We start from the raw sequence: 22,322 nt of genomic DNA, 5'->3' as shown, positions 1-22,322 counted from the left end.
CTGACATTACTGGAGGAAGGGGGTGGCAAATGAATAGCTTGTGAGCAGTTCATTCAATGCTCTCGTCAGAGTAAGACGCATTCAAGACCTCTGTGTGGATTTATGTGAAAAATATTATTTCATGATCTTTTGGATACTCATTCAATGCTGAAAACATTATTTCAAGAATTGTTGGATATTTAGTAATACGTATTAATATTTGGATATTAGTACAATTTTAATGTACAATGGGACGCAAAACGAAAAATCCGAAACGAGAAGGTACGAATATTTCATTAGACACCTCAGATGATAGCTCTAGCTCGAAACCGGAAATATCAATACTAGCTGCAGATTTTAAGCAAATTCTTGAAATCGTAAAAGAAAATGGCAATAAATTAGACAGCTTATGCAATCAATTAGGTACTCTTACTACAAGGGTCGATAATCTGGATAAAGAACATTCGGTTCTTAAAAATAAGATGGCTAATAGTGAATCGAAAATTGGAAAAATTGAAAATGATACGTCCTGTCTCAATTTGCAATTAAAAATTTGTACCGATAAATTAATAAAATTAAAAAGAAAAAATGAAGATTCAATGTGTCGGATTGTGAAAATGGAAGCCGTCAAGTTAGAAAATAATATCATCATATGGAACGCAGTTTGTGAGGATATTGATAACGCTAAAGCTTTATTTACAGAAGTTGTTCGCCATGGATTAGAATTGCCTGAAGTAAATTTTACAATCTCGCAATATGACAGAAATCGTAAATTCTTAAAGGTGACACTAAATAAATAAGACGACAAGTTTTCTATTACAAAAAATGCCAGCAAGCTGAAGGACAAGACATTTCATGGAAATAATAGCAACTTGTTTATTAGTGATGATGTGCCAGCCGAAATTCGTACAATACGTTAACTGATTTTAGTGAAACGGGATAAATTGCGGAAGATTCCTAGATATGAGACATGGATATCAAAGGGGATTCAGACAAACTTGTTTGTGAAAAGACCTGACGGCTCAATTACAAAATATTCATTTAGTGATAGCATACCAGAGGTTGACGACTTCCCAAACGTCCAAGGACATGTACATCATAGTTTTCCAAATGAAATAAAATCATATCGTCTAATAGTAAAGCGCCCTGTTAGTATGTTTTAAAATATGTCTCGTATTTATTTGTTTTTTAGTTATCTTCTCACTAATTTTTGTTGCTCTATATATTTATTACGACTCTTTCTCTTTATTCATAAATTTTTTTAATGTTTTTTTTTTTACTGCTTTTTCTGAAGCACACGGGGGTCTTTATGAATAGTGGTAGAATATTGAAAGATTTTGTCTTACAATGAAGACATTTCTCTTTTCTTTTCTTAGTTGTTTCTGTGTGAGTTACCTTTTATTTTTGTTTGTTGGGCGCATGGGTCGTGGTGTGGTTATTCTTGACATGGTGGTAATATTTGATAATGGATAGAGATAGTGATAGAATTCCATCATCAAGGTTAAAAGAATTTTAGCGAGAATCTCCTTTCTTTCATTCAGTTTTCCAAAATATTGTAGCTTGTGATAATGAGGATAAAAGCAGCATATTATATATACCAAAAAATCAATATTTATTTTTGAATGGATTGGCAAAGAAAAAATCTAGAACAAGGAGGATATCGTTTTTGAATTGTCGGGGCTGGTAGACTGCAAGGGATACGATTGACACTTTTCTATTGACATCTGATACGGACATACTCGGTTTATGCGAAACTTTTTTGGATGAGTTTTCAATTGAAAGTATTCTTGTTAATGGTTATCAGTTGTTTCATGTTGGAAGGAGTATGCAAAAGAAAGGTGGTCTTGGTGTCTTAATTAAAAGTTGCATACCAGCCCGTGCAAGACTAGAATTTTTGCCGATGAATATTGAATTGTTATTTGAATCTTGTGTTGTCGAATGTTTTTTTTCCAAATAATGAGAAGATTCTAATCGCAGTTATTTACCGTAGTCCGTCAGCTAGTCAGATGGAGTTTAGGAATTGTTTTGAAAAATTCATGGATAAATTAGCTAGTCTTAATACTTCTTATGTAGTTATGGGAGATTTTAATATTGACTTAATGAACCTTGTTTCTGCTAATCAGAATAGACTGGATAGTAACACTTTGAAGTTTTTAGAATGTCCGCTATCTCATGGATTATATCCCGTATGTCTTGTACCATCCAGAATAACTGATACGTCATATTCACTAATTGATAATATTTTTTCACCTGAAAGTGCTGTTAGCACATATGTCATTCCTGATGATTCATCTGATCACTGCATACTTATGGCTGATTTTTTGCCATATTTCCCGTATAATGAAAAGAAGTCAACAAAGCGAAGAGACTTTGGGGAAAAAAATTTGTTAAAATTAAAAGAAGCACTCGGTAATGTAGGGTGGAGTTCAGTAACTGATGAAATGGATCCAGTCAATCCTTAGATAACTTTTACAATATATTGACTGAGAAGCTTGATAAATTTTGCCCGTATAGAAATCTGAAAGGAAAGAGGCATACACCAAGAAAACCATGGGTAAATGCATCGCTTTTGAGGTCTATTAATGAAAAAAATCGCTTATATAAAATAATAATGAAGTATCCCACTGAAATAAATATAATACGTTTTAAAAACTATAAGAATCTGTTAGTAAGGATTCTTAGAGAAAATGAAAGAGTGTATTATGAAAATTCATTTAAAAATTCTGATTCTCCTCGAAAAACTTGGAATTTAATTAAGGAGAAAATTGGAAAAAATAAAAAGCTATCACATCCTGAGGTATTAGTTAATACAAATGATGTAGAAGTTAGAGAACCGCAAGATGTTGCTAATATGTTTAGTGATTATTTTGCTGGTGTTGGTCAAGCGATTGTTTCAGCAGGATTAGATTTGTCCCCTTACAGGTCGCATAAAGAATATTTACCCCCCAATGAATGTACGAGCATATTTCTGGTCCCTGTTAGTTTTGCTGAATTTCATAAGATTATCAAAAATATAAAAAATGGTAATTCAGTGGGACATGATGAATTATCAACAAATTTGTTAAAGAGTATTGCCGGAGTTATTTTTGAACCACTTATCCACATTTTCAATTTGAGTATCAATTCAGGTATATTTCCTAGTAGATGGAAAATTGGCCGAGTAATTCCGTTGTATAAACAAGGCGATAAATCTGATGTAAGTAATTATCGTCCAATTGCAATTTTATCGCCATTATCTAAAGTGTTTGAAAAAATTTTAAAAGAAAGGATTTCTAGCTATTTAGATAAAATAAATTTCTTTACCAAATATCAATTTGGATTTAGGGCAAACCGTTCGACAGAACAAGCAGTTGCAGCTCTTTTATTAGAAATAAATGATTGTTTAGATGATGATTTCCATGTGGCTACTGTTTTCTATGATATAAACAAAGCATTTGACACTTTAAATCATGAAATTCTTCTTGACAAAATGATAAATACCGGCATAAGAGGGAAAGGATTGCAAATTATTAAATCATACCTATGCGGACGCAAAATCACAGTAAATATCGGTGGAAAAATGACTAATTTAAAAAGTCTTATTGATATTGGTGTCCTCCAAGGCTCAGTATTAGGTCCACTTTTATTTTTGATGTATATTAATGATCTTCCCCGAGGTTTGCATGAGAATATTAGCCATGCAGTTCTATTTGCAGATGATACAGCTATAACAGTTAAAGCTAGGGATTCATTGACATTGATCGAAAATCTGACTATAAGTGTTACCTCAGTTAATCGATGGTTTGTTTCTAATAAACTAGTACCGAATTCTAAGAAAACTAATTTTATGGTTTTTGGTCGTTCAAAACGTTCCACTCGAGAGATTTCTTGTGAGGAGCTACAGGTTGATGATAAAAAATTTGTAGGGTCCAATCATATCGTTATTTAGGAGTTTTTCTTGATCCCCTTTTGTCATTTCATAATCATATTGAATATTTAAGATTAAAACTTGCTCAAAATATTGGGTCGATGTACCATGTGAAGAATATTTTTCCTTTTACCATTTTAAAAATAATTTACCACTCTCTAATTACTTCTTATTTAAATTATTGCTCAGTTGTATATCTTAATACATTTTGGAAGCATATAAAACCCTTACGGGTACTACAAAATAGGGCAATAAGAATACTTGGAAATTTCTTACATCAACCTTCAAAACTTGAAAATGTTTCGAAAACTAAAACATTATTCCTCTTCTTAAATTTGTTGGATTTAAATGATATACGAATATTAAATACTTCCATATGGCATTTTCAAATCCAAAATTCTAAAAATTATTTCTATGACAAATCTCTGTTAATTTTACTTCCTCGTTCGGATTGTCGGAGGTCTAGGATGTATCGAATTCCTTTTGTAAGCTCTGAAAGGTCAAGGTTTTCGATTAGATACCAAATACCCTTCATTGCTAACAATTATAAGTTGAATGACAAAATTCTGTTTGATCCATCCCAAAAATCTCAGCTAAATTTATAAAAGCAAATATTAAAGATTGTTTGCTAAAATTTTGATTATTCACCATTGATGATGGAAATTTAAATTATTTGATCTTCTTATTTGTGTGTTTGTTTTTGTGTCCCTGTGTCTGGGATGGCCTCCCACGCCCCTCCTGTCCGATATTTATATATTTACTTATCTTTTATGAGTTTGTTTTCTATTTTGTGTGTCTTCTACCGTATTATATTTTGAAATCATTATTACGATGAGATGTTGATGTTTTTTCTTATGTTTTTGCACTGTCCCAGCCTTACAAGCTCTGCTCTCTGTTGGGGCTTAATATTGTTTGTGTATTTTTTGAGTTGAATAAACAAAAAGTTGAGTTAAGTTGAGTTGATCATCTGAATTAAGTTAAAAAAGAAAAAAAATGAATCGAAGGCTAATAAGAATTGTTATCCGAACGTATGATCTTGGAGACTGAAATAAAAATTCGCAAGGATGGAGGAAAGCAAAAAGAGGCTAATAGAGGATTTTCTATGAAAATACTATCAGAAAAAGCTAGCATTAAGCCACGGAAGACTCTAAAAACGATAGCCAGGTCCACTTGGCTAGCGCATCGCAGGCAAATGACGCACTCCCAATAGACTAGGGAAAAACCCTGAGCTGCCTGTTTGAAACGCACGTAAATGACCTAGAAAATCTTAGTCCTTACCCAGCTTGAAATATTAATCCAAATTTAGGGGATAGGCTGGTATTTCAGATTATAAGTTAGGACTGGATAAAAAAAGCTTTGGATTACTATCGACCTTTACAAGCCCCTGGTGCTTGCAGGGCATATTCCATTACCCCCCGTTTCGTTTTACCAGCAAGTTTTTTTTTTACTGACGAATGCTATTTGTGTGGATCTCTAATAAGTAAGGGCATAATTTTATCCTTCACATTTTAATTCTTCATTTTGAGTCCCCAAGGCCCAGGATGTTTTTTCAGGTGGAAAAATTGTAGAAGAATAGGAAAATAAGTGTGCCAACCAAGATTAGAATATTAGAAGCTACAGTGATGACAGCGGTCAAGTATGACTCTTAAACGTTGGCACTCTGAAAAACGGAGAAGGATTTGTTAAATGTTTTCGAGAGGAATTGTCTACGGATTCTTTGGGTACAAGTATGACTGACCGTATTCCAAACAGTAAGCTGTGCGAAAAATGTGGTTCTATCTTGCTCTCTATGTCTATAATGACAGAAAGGCTAAGATGGCTCGAACACGTTATGCGGATGAAGGATAACAGATTGCCAAAGATCGTCTTTTTTGGCCAACCATTTTTGGTCAAACGAAAAACATTTCGTTCCCAAATAGGGTGGGAGGACCTCCTCCCCCCGTAGAGGCGACATAGGACTTCACTTTTGGGACAATCTACCGTCAAAGCTGTTGAGCGATCAAATTGACTCCGACCATGAGATATTGTGGACGGAACGTAAACCAACACATTTATCAAGAAGATTCTCGTGTTTGATAGTCGATTCGGTCAATTACCCTGAGAGTGCCAGAAACAGCAAAGAATTTATTGAGCACATAGTTTTTCTTAGACGAAATGCGCCAAAAGTACGCCTCTCCTGCCTTTGTGATTGTTGGTGACTTTAACCAAACAAACAAACAGTGGGTTTCCACCGTCTTGGATTTGCGGCAAGCTGTCGCAATACCAACTAATCAGAGTGGCAGTATACTTGACTTGATCTTAACGAACCTTGCATACTTCTATAATGCACCGCAGTCCCGAGGACCCCTCCAGAATTCCGATCATTTGATAATTTTCTGGGAAGGAAATTCAGCAATCCCCAAAACCAAACGAGTCAACGCTACAATACGACCACCAACAAGAGATTCAATTTCTACGTTAGGTCGCTCAATCGGCAACTACGGATCTGAAGACATTTGCTCCAAACTAAATAGTAAGCTAAATAGCCTACTTCAGGAGAATGTTCCATGCTTGTTTCTCGACTAAAGTCATTACCATTACAGATGCTGATAAACCATGGATCACAAGCGACCTCAAAGACCTAATTAAGACTCGCTGCCGCGTTCACAGCAATGGTAGTTCAGTTTTTTTCAGCCAAGTTGCAAAACCATTTTGTCAAACTGAACAGGCAAGCGAAGAGACAATATGTGAAGGACAAAATTATGCCCTTACTTACGTCAGATTCACACAAATGGCATTCGTCAGTAAAAAGAATTGCGGGTAAAACGAAACCCAGTGACTTAAGGGTATTGAAAGAGGATGGTATCTTGTTAGCGGCTACGGAAGTGAACTCCTTTTTTGTTGGCATTTGTGCCACCTTTCCGTCAATCACCAGTTCAGAAATCGAGTCTCTCATTACTGAAGCAGACACTGATGATGTAGGTGAAATTTTCGAGTTTGCCGTTTACAAGGAACTTCAGAAGCTGAATAGGAAGGTTGCGTCCTACCCTGGCGAGTTTCCGTTACGTGAGTTCGCAATTTTTATCTACTCCATTATTAACCAGCATTTCCAAGAGCAAATGTTCCCTAGTGCTTGGAAGAGAGTGTACGTTCGCGTCATACCCAAAGTGAAGAGTCCCAAATCTTGCAACCAATTCCGACCTATCTCAATAGACCCGACACTGTCTAAGGTGTTGGAAACGTTTATATACCGCGAGCTGATCTCACCGATTTCTCCTTGTTTTGGCTAATATCATTACGGATGCTTGAGAGGAAGCAGCACAACTGTTTACTTAGTGAGAACGTATCAGCTTATTGTCGAGTGGCGAAGAAGTGCGATTGTCAATCTTCTAGTGGATTACCGAAAAGTCTTTGACCTTATCCGACATTTCATATTTGTGACAAATTTACGCGCAATGGGTGCACGCAAGCATATTCTCCTTTTAGTGATCAATTTTTTGCAAGACCGTTTCCAGTTCGTCTACAGCCTTTTCCCTGGAGATACCAACTCCGAATGGGCTGAGCTCACGTGTAGTGCTCCACAAGGTACGAAACTTGTAGGGCTATTGTTTTTAGCAGTTATAAACTTTGTCCTTTCTGAGTTTTAGGACAGGTTTAAGTACGTAGACGACTTGTCAGTTCTTCTGAAATATCTCATTGAAAACTCCGAGGCAGTTCCCCAATTCAGTGATGCAATAACGAGCGACTTTAAAGACAGATGTGCTATCAACAGGCTTCAAATCAACGAATGAAAAATCAAAATCCTTCACTTTAATCTTCTTAAGAGGGACTTTGTCAGTCCTCCTCCACCGTATCCTCGTGTATCTTCGGCTGTAATTCTCAGTGTCACATTCAGTGTTGATTGCTCGTTTAGTACTTATGTTGATGCAATCACTATAAAGGCAAATAGTGCGATGCGTACCCTTAACTTACTGCGTCGTTTCGGTTTTTCTGTGTCCTAACTTAAGACGGCTTATTATATACATATTACATACATCCGACCAATTCTCGAGTATGCTTGCCGTGTATGGGGTACTCAAGTCAACAACACAAGTTACCTAAGCAATCAACTTGAGTCACTACATAAAAGAACCTTAAAACTTATTCTTTCAGACGCATATGTAAGTTATGAATCCGCATTATCTGTCCTACAACTACCGTTCCTTCATGAACATCGTTTGGGTTTGATCTACAAATTTGGCTAATTTCTTCGTAGCAGTGAAAAACATAGAGATTCAATCACCAGTTACGAGGAATAAAATAAACACAAGATCAGCTAACAAAGTGAGACTGAACTTGCCTATTCCAACAACAAATCGCTTCGCCAATTCGTTCGTTCATTTTTACATGTCAATGTTTAATAAGTTATAGTCTCGTGTTTTTCTTGTTTTCATTGTAAGTACTACCGCCATTTAGTTGGAATTTTTATTCTAAACTATGGTTACTTGTATAAATAAAACTATTCTATTCTGTTCTATTCACTAAGAGGTCCTTGTTCCTGAATTAGGCGAAATGTTCATGAACCCTTTTTGTTTTTAAGGATTTCACTTACCCAAAGCTCTGTTTCATGCATTTTTTTCTTATTTTGTGTGAGTCGTCGTGGTTGGTCAGATCGACGCGATGTCGAAACAAAGTCTTATGTTTCCCGTTGCCATTGGGGAAGAAGCGAACCGACAGTCAACGAAAAACATGGTTGTCTATCATCGAGTCCGACATGGAACTACTAGACAGGTTTACTAGTTATGACAGACGCTGGGAATCAAGGTTGTTTGTCGATCGTAAAGCCATAATCTATGGACAGACCCTCCTGCAGTCAAATATGTCACTTGATGTCGAAACCGCGATAGCCCTAGGGATTGCAACACGAATCGAACAAGTAAGTAAGATGGGGTTCAGATCTTTCAATTTAATACCAAATTGTTTTGAACTATAGAAAATTACATCTGATTTTGATCCAAGATAATCCTACATAAGAAGGCAAAATCTGGAATAATTGATATAATTACGTCAAAACAATTTAAAATAAATCAGATAAAATATAGGAGATCGAAGCAATCAAAGCTTCAGATGAGTCAACTGAGAGCAAAAGTTACATTTGAGTACGTCTTACAGAAGAAAAAGCAGAATATAGAGTGCCATCAGATTTAGACTTCTGTTCCGTTTTGTCCATTGCCATTACAGTCACTGTTTAGCTCCCGGTATCGGCCCGTTTTGAATACCTGGAAATAATTGATCTAAATATTAAAGCCAAGTCTCTGGGCTAGGAAAACCACTTTCTTAAACAAAGAAGAAATAATCTGTTAGAAAATAATCAACTCGGAACTGTTCCAAAATATTTGAAATACTTATAAATAGTAGCAGCTTGACCTAAAAAAGAGAGAAAAAAAATCTGCTAATGGAGCAGGAATCTGGTGGACACCGTTAGGTTCCATCGGTTCCAAATACTTTGAGTGCTATACAAACTCATCTGAAGATAAACAATGGTTATTGGCAGTTGCAATGTTACATCTAGGCAATTTCTGCTTGTTGTATGGGTTAACCATTCGGACAACCGGTAACAATCTGATTGCCAAGGCTGTTAAATATTCTACCTGAAGTGATTGCACCAGAAAAAAATGTTTCCTTTTAAAGAAGAACAGTATTACAATCTTACAATTCAAAAATCTTATTTTACAGAAAAAACACTTCTAATTGCAAGTTACCCTTCCCCCATTACTGAGATTACGTTCCTCAAACTTGAAACGATTAAACGTTATCTCTACAGTGTCACTTGAACATTTTCTGAGAAGGGGGGGATGGGCAAGCATTACCAGGAGCTTCGTTTTTACCAGGATTTAAATAGGATTATTTCTAAACGAAAAGCAGGTCGCTCTCAAACGGGATGGGGAATGATAATTAGAAATTGTTCAAAAGAAACTGGAATTTCATGGGAGGGAGTTAAGAGCAAAGCTTTCATCAAACTGGATTGGAAGATCAGTGTGCCCACTGTGTTGGCCTTAGTATTGCAGCGAGTTATTAGTAGTAGTGGCCTTTCTTATCTTCTTTTCTTTGATATGCTTTATCAATATCTTTTTTTGGGGGGAGAGAAGGGAGGGAAGCTCCATGACCCCTTCCTGGTGGTGCGTATAAACTCTATCTCTTGTATTGAAAATAGCTAAGTAGTTGAATATAACAAAATTATTTTGTCTTATTTTAAGAAATCACAGGTGCACATTTAAGTTTAAGATTCATCGAAAGGATTCGCGAGAAATGAGAGGAAGCGAGGGCAATAAAGATGCATTTTAAAACCAAATTTCTGACGTTTTGAGCTCTGGTGTTCTGGAGATATTTCCATATTTCTTGCATGCAGGTTTCGTATCAAAATTCTTAAGTAGATTTTTAAAATGCTGCAAGAAAAAACCTTGCACAGAGGTAGAATTAGCGGAAGTAAGATTAAACGCAAAAAATCCATTAAAATGCAGAGCAATCTTTAATTCAGGAAAAAGTACTGGCTGAGACGTAAGGCCGTACACGAGAAAAATTTTCTCACACCATCTTAAAGTTTAATTATTATTGCTTACAAAAATTACTAAATTCATCATCATACAATAAAAAGTGATCATTAGTTGACCTGGCTTCTAGTAACAATTTTGAAAAATGAATGTTATTATTACCAGAACAATGATCATGCCAATCCTAAAAAATAACAACAATAAGTTAGTTCTACAGGGGTTAATGCCCCTGTAGAACGGACTGACAGAGACAGCAGTGACTCGGGTAAATTTTACATGTAATTATAGGGACAAATAGACAAGATCCTTAGCAATGGCATGATATTTTTATCAAGCGACTTCAATACCCAGACAGAATGGTACAATAACTTGCTCTAACTTAGGTCGATTTGGTATAGAGAAAAAAATAGCTACGTCAATAAACTGCTATAATATTACAGATACAATAATTTCGATATAATCAGTGCAGCATTAGGTCATAAAACGGCACATCATGTTAGCACATCAAGTTATCATATGACTCACATGATGGTAAGACAATTAACTTTATTGTTACTCTTATTGTAAATCAAAGACTGACAGGATCAATACAAGACGCCAGAGTGTATAGGAGAGCATTATTGATTACCCATATTAAAGTAAAAACTACAATCTAGTATAATTCAGGGCTAAATTAAAGTTCAAATTTATGAAGGGTAACTACTTTACAAACTGTCAATACGTTGATACACTCCATGATAAGAAAATGAGAAAAATACTCCAAAGACAGTTAAACATAAAACTGGAGTTCAGAATTGGATAATGCAGAAAATAGATGGAATGATTTTGGAAAATAGCTTGTGAAGTAGAACAAGATTTCTGAGGGAAGAAAGTTAGAAAAGCGGCGAGGCATATTAACGAAAAAGTCTTAAGCTTCGTAAAATAAAGCTGTATTTGTATAAGAAGTTTCTGCGTGATAAGATTTTGTGATTATGTAATTATGATTGTGTAATTAATTATCCCCAGTTTTATCCATTCAGTGAGCCAGAATTACTTTATTACTTACGACATTTTTTGAGGACCACAGCTTGTTTGAAAAGCGGGAAAATTATCGTTTTTTTTTTTCAACAATTTTCAACCGTTTCAACACATTTTCAATCTAAAAACTCTATAGATCAAATTTCAAAACTTGAATTCTAGAAATGGATAGAGCTAAACCTCAGGTAGAGAGGGTGAGTAAAATTTTCATCTTTGGCCAATATATTAAAATGGTAGGAGAGCAGAAAAATAGCACAGGGAAACTTGGACAAGAAATAAAAGCCTTGAAGGGAGTATTAGGACAATGTGGAATGCGTGACAACAATAAAATTGCTAAGGATCGGAAGATACACCATGATCACGGGTTATTATTTTGAGATGTTAAGCCACAGAAAGGAAGTGGAAAGTCTGGACTTATTCCCAGCTAAAAATAGAATAGGACCTCACTTCAGATTACTAAGTTAGAGACACGATGCTAAAAACTACGAGTTCAATTTTTGATCAAGGAAAGTGTCTAGCGATTTTTGGATGCCTTCAATTACTTGTAAGGTAATTAAATCCTGAGGTCAGGGGTTCGAGTCCTGGTGTTGATAATTATTTGGTTTGGAACAGGGGTTACTGGTGTAACCTGCAAGATCAGCCAGAGTCCACCCAGCTGTAAATGGGTACCCAGAGAAATCTGGGGGAAAAACACGGGAAGCGTCAGATGATTTGCAACCAACCACGCATTGCACTCTCGGCCGAAGGCATCGGATCAGGAGATCAGTACCTGCGCAACGCAGACTATTGGTCAGCATGTGAAAGTTTTAAGTTTAAGTAGTTAATTACACCCTTCATAGGAAAGGTCATAAGATTGAGTGCATTAATCACGAGGCATCAGCTTGATTTCTCTCAGAAGAACATTCCTTAAAATGATTGTACTGATTGTACTATAAGACACTGTACTACTACTACTAACAACTTACCTCAGGGCCAAGCAGCCTGAGGTCAACGCAGCTATGCACGCTCCTCCTCCATCCCGATATATTGGGATCCCAATCTAGAGACACCGTCGATCAAATTTTAAGAGAAGAATAGAGCAGTTTTAGGAAGGAAAGAGGATGCGATGGCTAAATTTTAACACTTAGATTAATGAGTAAGAAATGTGTAAATTACTAGTTTTAAAGATTATGAGCAAACATTTGATTCAACTGATGGAAAAGCATTACTGAAGGTTTTGTCCATATATAGCATGTTGAAGAACTATAATATTACTACAGTTAAGTTGGGAAGCGAGGTTAGTAGTTGGATCGGTAGTTGGAATCAGAATTTAAGCACGGTTGAGTCGAGTCCTCTTTTATATGGATTCCAATCCGTAAAATGTTTTAGGGTACTAAAACATACATCAAAAGCAATGCTAGAACATGGTATCAAAAGAGAAGGGTAAAATCCTCTTGGACTTAGATTTTGCAGATAATTTTAGCTTTATATCACAGAATAAGATGCTGGGGAAAGAAATGAATTTTTGGATGTTTGGGATTAAGAATATACGGCAGACTAAACAATTAATGTTAAGAAGACTGAGTCGCTTAAACAAGGTATGAATGAGGGTGAAGAGATGATGTTAGATACAGGGGCGTAATTTGCTATGGGGCAGGGAAGGCAACTGCCCCCCAGACCTCATTTTGCCCCCTCCTCACCCTCTCAGACCTCAGTTCCCCCCCCCCCTTCAAGCTGAAATTTAGTTTCTGCAAAAAAATCTTGTCAAAACTAAGATAAGTCTGCATAATTACAATATCGTAAGAAACAGGTCAGTTTTCTTAATATATATTTGCCCTTATGGTACTAAATGGCTCATTTTGATTGCCCACTGTCATTTACACTTGAATTAGGAAAATTGGCTCCAATTTCGCCCCTACCCCAGGACTTTGACAAATTTACGCCTCTGGTTAGAAAGCCAGAAGATAGAACAGATGGATTACTTCACTTAAGTAGGTAGCGTTGTTATAAAGATGTGAAAAGTAGAACAGACAAGGTACAGAGAGTTTTTCCACAATGAAAAACGTTTGGAAGAATATGGTGGTAAGTCTAAGATTACAGCAGGTCACAGTAATGGCAGTGTACAAGCATGGCTCTGAAAAATAGGCTCTTTGAAAGGCCCAGGAAAATCTATTAAGCGTTATTGTTTAAAAACAGTTTTACGTACTCGTTTGGATGGCAGAATATAAAAATATATGCTGTACATAAAGGGGGTTCGATTATTACTTCAGTCCTATCATAAAGAAAAATTAACGTGGTTAGCACATGTTTTCCGGATGACAGCTTTGAAAAAATCGTCTAATGGGTAACATAATAACTAACTGAACCGCTCAGACGCCATCTTGACAAAGTCCATAAAAGCAAAAAGCATATACAAGTTCAAAATGGTTTGTTGCTGCTGCTGAGAAGCTGTATTCCCTCCATAGGTGATTTTGAGATAATTTAAGGTAGGTTGTGGGCTACATATGATTTGACCCTTCACTTAAAAACTAAGCTATGATTTTCAACGCACTAAGCAATACACACTAGAAACAAAAATGTAAAATCGACCTCTATCAACTTTCAGTTGCAGACTGGTAAACTAAACAAGTGATTTGGTGTAAACTTTTAGAACCGGCCATTGTAGATCTAAGTATTATGTCTTACTAGAAAAAAAACATAACTGATGATAATTGGGATGAAAATCAGACAATTTCGAAACACCAATTAATTCCATGAATTGCACGTAAATAATAAAAAAAGAAAATAATGCTGACTACCTCACTAATTCGTTCATCACTTCCTCTGGAATGTTTTGCTGCAATAAGAGAGTGCGCCCCTTGTAGCTCACGCCTGAGTTTTGATTCAACTTGAGATCTTCTTACCAAATCCTCTTGAGCATCTAGTAGTTTCTGGCGGGTCAGGTCCAGATTCTGGGCTAACTGGTCCCTGAAAATATTCGCAAAAGATATAAATAGATTGTTATTCAACTGAAAAGATCCTTGCGGATCAATATTATGGGGAGGATTTTTTTTTATGATATTCGATAATGTGAGTAGTTAATCTAAATCAAATTTTTTATGCCTACCAAGCTTTCCTAAAACTTAGCGTGAAGACAAAAGATATAATACAAGTCTAGATGATAGCTAAAAACACCCACAAAAATTGACAACTAACGCGACATACTTAAGCTTTCGAATAAATACCCCCCCCCCACCTTTCACACTTAGGTATGTAAAGAACAACTGACTTCCGTAAGTAGCAGAACCAAAATTTTGCACCGGACAGAGATTCTATTGCATATTTAGGCCACTTTACGGTTCAACACAATAATCTCAAATTGAATTTTTCTAAGCTTTCTATTCAAAATTTTAAAAAATTACCGCCTTTTTAAACTCGTTATAACTAACAAATTCATAAACACAAATCGAGATGAATAATAATGATTGGATTGACATACCTCCTGCTACTCAGACCAAACTTTCTCTGACATAATGATAAAAAAAACACCGATGAGGACAAATCTCCTGACCGGGGACACGCAAATTTTCCATAATTCATAGCCTTTATTCTGTAAATGCAAGTAAAGACAAATAAAGAGTAAGAGATGAAAACCAACTTAAAAAAATATGAAAACCAACTTTAAAAAATTAAAACTCAGTTCTAAAAAGAAAGACACCTTGTTTTAAGCGTACAAAAAGTGAAAAAGCAGCATTAAAATTTTTTTTTGATAAATTTGTATTTCAATAAACGGTAAAAATAGCGTCAACTTTCAGAAAACAAATGTCTAATACTCAAAACAATTAAAAGCCCTGCAACGCCACCTTCACTATTTTCGAAAGATGGAATATTCAGATGGCGTTTAAGACCAAGAAAGTTAACCCATTATATAAATAAAACTCACAAATATGCCCACTGTATGTGGATAGGATAAATACGTGCATGGCGGAGATGATTTATGATTCAATAAAGTTGGAATCGACAACAAAAACAAATGCTAAATATTTCCAAATACATGTTAACACCGTGGCTACCTGTTACTCAAAGTTAAGGGGTTTTTAGTTCGACCTTGACTGAATTTCCGAAAACTATCCCAAGGGATGAAATTTGGATAAAAAAGGAAAACAAATAGTATGTAAGTAAGGAACCGAAACTTGTGGACTCGATAGCTAGGAGAGCCTTGCTCCATCCTATACCCGTCAAGCAGCTTAATAACTAAGTTTCAGAAAATGTCTAAATGCTTCAGAAGTAGCTACAATTTATTAGATAAATTTGTTTAGGACTACTGGTTTGGTTCATTCCCTATTTTTTACTCTCATTTCCTGCATAATTTATCTTAGAGTTATCATACTTGTATTTCATTTGTCTTTTTTTTAATTTATGGATTTAGATGACAGGTTACAGTTAATTTCGTGTTATTTATTATAATTGTGTTTTATATATTTATTATAATTTTTACCGCAGGCAATTGCTGCAGGTGAATATCTCCCTATTAGTAGCAAGGTACATGATCTAGTTCAGTGAATATTGACTGAAGTGACACCCAAGCATGCTAGTGATTACATAAGGTACAGAATAATTGAGTAATATGAACACATATGACCTATCGGTCGAACGCGTCAAACCCGAAACAACAAGAGTAGCTAAAATTATTTACATTATAACACACTAGGCTTATCTATAAAAATATTATTGAGGATGTATACAATTCAACCGTTTTAAGATTAGGAACTTCTATTCAAATAATTCGTCCATTTACATATCTAGGACACATACATCTTTACAAGTTTTATATTTCCTTAGGTCTATAGTTACCATAAAGGAAACTAAGAGGGTCGATATGCATTTTTTTTTTGTTTCAAACAGTTGGATTGTCAAGTTCTTTTATCAGTTCTACAGATTGTATTGGTTGTTTTATATATTCTGTTTAGTTCTCGGCTCTTCGAGTTCTCGATTCGAATTATTCAAAATACTTTTTCACTTCTTTTTCTTTTTGAAGGAGGAAAATATGGTCTCCTTATTACTCTCTTTACGCAAAAGAATCTATAGCTAATTGATCTATTTTCATTGTGTTTGTAAAAAACAAAAAAAACAAAACAAACTCCATTGTCAAATTAATAATTAAAGCAAATCATAATTTCATCAATTTTAACACTTGAGCTTCATTCTGTGAAAAATTTCAATTAAATAACTTAGTTGATGTATGTTCACAATATTTTACTAAAAAGAAAAAGAAACAAAAAATAAAGGTTTCAATACTTAAACAAAACACTCAACTTGTAGCTACACCATGCGACACCTTTACCCGAACTAAAATAGATACCTGTCGTTTTTTCAAATGGTAGTTTTTTTCTCTCTCTTTTCTTATTCAGTAGCCAAGACAAGATAGCCAATTACAAAATATTCCGCAGAAAAAAGAAGAAAAGCATACTCTTTTCGTCAGGGCTAAGGAGTGGTAATCAAATTAATTCTGATTACAGTATATTTTATATATATTTTATATTTTTTATTTTTTTTTATTTTTATATATATTTTATGTTATATTTTCCTAAAAAGAGCCTCTGGAGTCCCAGGGCTAATATCGAGTTATTTTCCAATAAAAAGAAAAATGGAAGTATGACTTAATGTTAACAAGAAGGAATAGTATTAATGTTCAGCCAAAAATTAGGTATCTTACGCGAACGTAAGAATATCCCTAGAATCATGACAACTCCCCAGCCCTGGTAGTCGAGACAACAAACCTTTCAAGTACGACTGCATCTCTTTTTGCTCCTAGCTCACTGTGAGTAAACGCCACCCCTTTCAGGAATTTGTCAATTAGCATTTCTAGCTTCTGGACACTAGAAGCCACTGAAACTTCGGGTGTACAGCTATTCCCAGACTCTTGACCCTCGGGCGGATTCCTTTGAAGATCTGAGACAGATGATCTGCTAGTCGCTCTGGAAGGACAGCGTGATTCTGCTTCCTAATTAGAATGTCAATGCGTTACAAGGAGGGAGACAAGTTCATAAAACAAAATCTAGTAATTAAGACATCGACTTTGAGAGATAGTAATTCACGAATACTTGGACGGCGAAGGACAAAGGACAAACATTTAAAAGAAAAACAACCTGATAGCAATACTAAACGACTAACAGGATTATAAGCCTTGAAGTAAAATGAAATAACATCCTAGGTGAAAAATTACCGCAGCATAACGATGTCCACAGTATATTAACATTGCATAAATACTACCTTGGATTGAGTCAATATTTAAATTAAACTTTTTGACCGATATTTTGCAATTATTAACATTAATTTTTTTATTATAAAATCACGGCACAGTTCAACTATTTCTGTACTGTACATTTAGCCTAAAAATAAATAAGAGAAAACCTTGACTGGGTTAATTATCTTAACCAAGCATACCGCTGTGAAACATCATTATTGTGTTGCGAGAGCAACACTTTGGTTTTGTCGTGTTTTTTTTTTTTTTTGTTCCTAGCACCCCGATTTCAGCTTATTCCTAGAAAGTGGTAAGGGTCTAACCTCTGCGGTTTTTACGGAAAGTGTGGACCTTAGGCCGGATTGATGAATATGACTTTACATTTTGGAAAGCTTCGTAGAACTCTTGCCTGGGGCCAAAAAGGATGGTTTTTGCTTGTCCTTGAGCCAGAGCCTATAGTGTGTGAAGTGAAGAGGAGTTGTATAGCCCATGTCAGAGAGGACTATCTGAAGTTATGTAGCCAAGCTTTCGTTTCATCAAACCATGTTTCTGATTTCGAGTGGAAAGCTCCGTTCTAGCAGGCAAGCAGGCAGGCACCAGTTTCAAATTGAAGATGGACTAAAATCTATAAGTATTAAATATATGCGACAGTTACCCTGCCCCACAGCCAATATATCTTCTTTGAGTGATAAATAGAAAAATTTAGAGAAGCAAAAAAGCGGCATTTTCCCACGGGTCCGAAAGTGCTGCCATCTATTATTTCTACCCATTTCTGTTCGTGATTTCAGCTGAGTTTATCATTCGGTTTTTCGCACTTGGGATTGAGGTAGAGAAATGGTATCAGATGTGCCACTTAAACTTTAAAAGTTCTCTCATTGCCAAAGAAATTAGAGCTTATCCTTTGCTCCTTTCTAAGTGATGACGTTAGAAAGTTGGCCTACGGCAAAAAAGTCAACTTTTGAACTAAGACAGATAGATTTTTTTTTTCGACGGCAGTCGATAGCTTTTGATGAGCTGATCAAAGTGTATGTCATCCATTTTTTTGTACAAAAATTCCTTCATGAGATATACCAGTTTGAAAGTTTAAAGGGGTTGACAACTTCAGTAGTAAGGTACACACTGAAACCAAAAATAGGCCGATACCAATTGTGAGACATACAGGGGAGTTGTAAGCAACAGTCGGCTGTTAGCTCATAATCATCCTCGGCAATGAGGGGTTCGCAACTCTTACTAGTTAGTGTACCTATTTTTTGTTTCCGTTGTATTTGATGGTAAGACCAATTTGGTTCCAGTGGTAAGACATGTAGGGGACTTGTAAGTAATAATCGGCTGTAAGGCTACAATCATCTTTAGCAATGAGGAGTTTGCAACTTTTGCGAGTTGGTGTACCTAGTATGTATTTTAGCATCCTTACAGATTAACAACTTCAGCGTTTAGTCGCAGCGAGGAAACAAAACCAAAGTGTTGCTCTCGCAACACTTTACTCGGCGAACCCGAGTAAAGGTTGCCGCAACACCTCACGTTGCCCATGCAACGTAGATCTAGTTTTTACTTATAATTGGGCTGACAGTTATCCGTGATAAGTCCAGCGGTTCAATTAATTCTCGAAGGCTCTTGAAAAACAAACAAATATTTTTTTTACAAAATAAAATATTTAATGAAAAATTATTTTTTTGACAAGGAAACAAAATTTTGTATTCATTTTTTTCCTGTACATCGATGCTGTAAATACAGTGAAATTCAATTTTTTTCAGAGAAAATCTTACTATCCAGTAGCAACACAATCTAGTTAACAATGGCAATGAATATTTAGTAAATAAGCGTTCAGTGAATTCAAATTTTCAGGAGATTTACTCATGATAATAATCAAATCCATTATTGTAGCAATAACTGGTGCCTTATTTCTTCGAACTATCTTATAAGCAATATGTGAACGAAATTTTCAATAAAACAAACTGAAAAACATGGGCATCATTATAAACTCAATTACAATCAAAATCATTATAGTAACCAAGACCTTCGATTTCGATTTTCTTTTTGCGCTAGTTGATTTTAAACTTGCAAGAACTACACAAATTAATTATAATTATGTACCGGTCACCCTAATTGGACGATCATCACCAACCATCCTCCTAGCATATCCGTAAGGGTTAGGCATATTGTACTATCGGGTGCGGTACGTAATAACTGGACTAACTTGATGTTCTCGAAATCAAAGTTCCAAGTCCATCGTTCACAATTAATTAGAGAAAGTTGATTTCTAAGGCTTATAATCCGTTTCTTTGGAAATGATGGTAAATTAAAGTATTAATCTCACGGTACAATTAGCAAAGGCAATAGATGAGTAAGTTATATTTCCAAAGCGGGTCAATAATCCTCCTCGAGTCTATGTTCCGCTCGCTTCTGTGATTTCTACATGAAACTCAAATGCATTCAAAAAGAAACTCGGCTCCTATGAATCCACGCTTGCAAATTCATACTCTGATAAAAACAACACGTATCGACTCTTAACTCCACTATTTTCACAAAAAAAAAAGGTTTTTCCATAATGCTGAGGTGTTTTTTTTTTAGTTTTTAAGGAGCAGAATAACAATCTATTTTATATTAGCTATATACCGAGGGAGATTAGCAGGATTTTCAGCAGAAACCATAAACTTAATTAGCAGTACTAATTATATAGTCAAGAGTGATTCCACAAGCTGCCAAAACGGTATTTTTATTAAGATTCTATCCAACCTCATCCAGGAAAGTTTGGTGTAAGTCTTAAATTCTGGCAGTTGCTTCATGAATATGATGTTAATACACTAGTAACAGAAGATAAAAGATAAAACCCACTATGACCATATAGACACAGTCGCAGACAAAACCACAACTTATGGAGGAACCGGGTTTCCCTCCCCAATATTTGGTGCAGATGGGTATTTCCGAAGTTCTAAGCTTTCTGAAAGTCATCTGCTTCAACAAACTTCTATTGTAGTTATAATAATCAATTTATGTCAATAGTTCAAAAGGTGAACTAAACACTTGAGGTTATCATATAACCTTGGCTACGTAACTAAGTGTCATAGGATCATAACAAGTGTCTAACTAATGATGAGGAAGATATCATTTTTATCAAAAATCTTGAACCGTCTGTTATCTAACTGATTAAAAAAGATAAATAAAAACTAAAGGCAAATACAATAAAAAGTATTCAACTTAGTCAAATTGCATTTATCAGCTATCTTTTTCTGGAATAGAAAAAGAGCTCAGACACTTTTTTGATAAATATAGACAACTAAATCCAAGGAAAATGGAAAATATAATTAAGGTTATTAGTGGAAGAAACAATAAAAAAAATGATGATTCTCTTTCTAGAAAATTGGATGAATAGAGGAAAAAAAGAAAGTCTTCTCTGTAAATACTCGTTTAACTAAGTGGAGACGGAAGCTCTGCACATGCCCAGTTATGGTTTTTGTCAATTGCTTTAATCTATTTCACTTATTATAGCCGGTAAAAGTCCGTAATACCCAATCAGTCCCTATTCTGAAAAGAATGACGAGATCTTATTTTCTGGATCGCGTATATCTCCAAAAAAGTTTTACACTCTTTCAGTTGGTTTTTTATAACCAAACGAACTACAATTTTTGTTCTTTTCATGCCTGAAGGCAAGCGAGTATTACATACAGTTTAAACTGATTGTAAATAGACGTAGCAGTCGTTAAAAGATGACAAATTTTTAACGCAACGATGACTGTACCCAACTTTACCTTGTTTTATCCCACGGCCACGGCTAGAGGAAAGTTTGTTTTTTTAGGGGTGACAGGGAGAGAACATAAAAATTTTATCCAGTCCTCACAAAACAGTATACCATATAGTATTTTTCTTTTCAGTCCTTCGTTCGATAGGCTTTTTAGTTTGAAAAGAGCACAGCCACTTAAAATTGAATCCTCAAACAAATGTCTACGTACAAATTTTAAGCTGTTTTCCTGTATGTTGTTCTTATTGTAGAAATCTGTCACAGTCTGTTCAAGCCTACTTGACAAGGCGTATAAGTTACGAGTCAATGCAGCATCACCATCTACTGGACGAGTTAATGACTGATTTTGTTGTAAACTTAAGAGTTCTTCCCTAGAAGAAAAATACAATAATAATTTCTTTCAAACATAAGCTAGATATATATGTATATAAAAAACAATCATAAGTCAATACAACGGCAGCATTCAGAAGGCACTCCTATAATATTAACCGGACTGCAATTTCTAAATCCATCCCCCTGAATTAGCTTACTGAATCGGTTGACTTCATAGCTTGTCAGTATACTCCGCGTTTTTTTCTCTTTATCAATTATGTATTTCTCTTTTTCTTGCATAAGTATAGTTAAGCAATAATAGGGAGAGGGGGATGAAAAATTTTGACCTGGAACTCAAATTTTTGTATTTTTTACACCTTTCTCCCTCAGAACATGCATCTTATGTCTCCCTAGGCCGCTAACATACATGTACCTATGCGATCACACTTATTCATAGGTTGAAGTGGTCGCACCTCACATCTACATAAAAACGAAGGACAGTGACCTGAAAGCACACTTTTTTGTGCGTTGTAGGCAGTTTTTTCAAAAAATCCGTCCGATTGCCTCCTCCCCAGAAAAACGATTACTTTGGTTGACTGCATGGATATATTCGGTCATTATCAAAAGTAAGAAACTATTAGGTTAAGTTAATGCTTA

General features: G+C 35.3%; 2 protein-coding genes across 2 annotated transcripts in view; one reads left to right on the top strand and one right to left on the bottom strand.

Annotated features, from left to right (window-relative positions):
* The first annotated feature begins 2,590 nt into the window (after nucleotides 1-2,590).
* Nucleotides 2,591-6,510, top strand: LOC136043734 (uncharacterized). The gene is made up of 2 exons (XM_065728643.1): nucleotides 2,591-3,175; nucleotides 6,469-6,510. Exons 1-2 carry the CDS (start codon nucleotides 2,591-2,593, stop codon nucleotides 6,508-6,510), a joined length of 627 nt encoding a protein of 208 aa, XP_065584715.1.
* Nucleotides 6,511-8,887: 2,377 nt separating this feature from the next.
* Nucleotides 8,888-22,322, bottom strand: part of LOC136043736 (polyamine-modulated factor 1-binding protein 1-like) — a 71,862-nt gene continuing 58,427 nt past the window's right edge. Inside the window, exons 6-9 of the mRNA XM_065728645.1 lie at nucleotides 21,565-21,724; nucleotides 17,151-17,374; nucleotides 14,190-14,358; nucleotides 8,888-9,123 (exon numbers count right to left, since the gene is read on the bottom strand). Coding sequence (XP_065584717.1) covers nucleotides 9,049-9,123; nucleotides 14,190-14,358; nucleotides 17,151-17,374; nucleotides 21,565-21,724 — 628 coding nt within the window. The 3' untranslated portion in view covers nucleotides 8,888-9,048. The remainder of the gene's footprint in view (nucleotides 9,124-14,189; nucleotides 14,359-17,150; nucleotides 17,375-21,564; nucleotides 21,725-22,322) is intronic.

Source organism: Artemia franciscana, unplaced genomic scaffold (genome assembly GCF_032884065.1).
Source record: "Artemia franciscana unplaced genomic scaffold, ASM3288406v1 Scaffold_897, whole genome shotgun sequence".
NCBI classification, from domain to species: domain Eukaryota; kingdom Metazoa; phylum Arthropoda; class Branchiopoda; order Anostraca; family Artemiidae; genus Artemia; species Artemia franciscana.
This window is presented reverse-complemented; position numbering and strand designations above follow the sequence as displayed.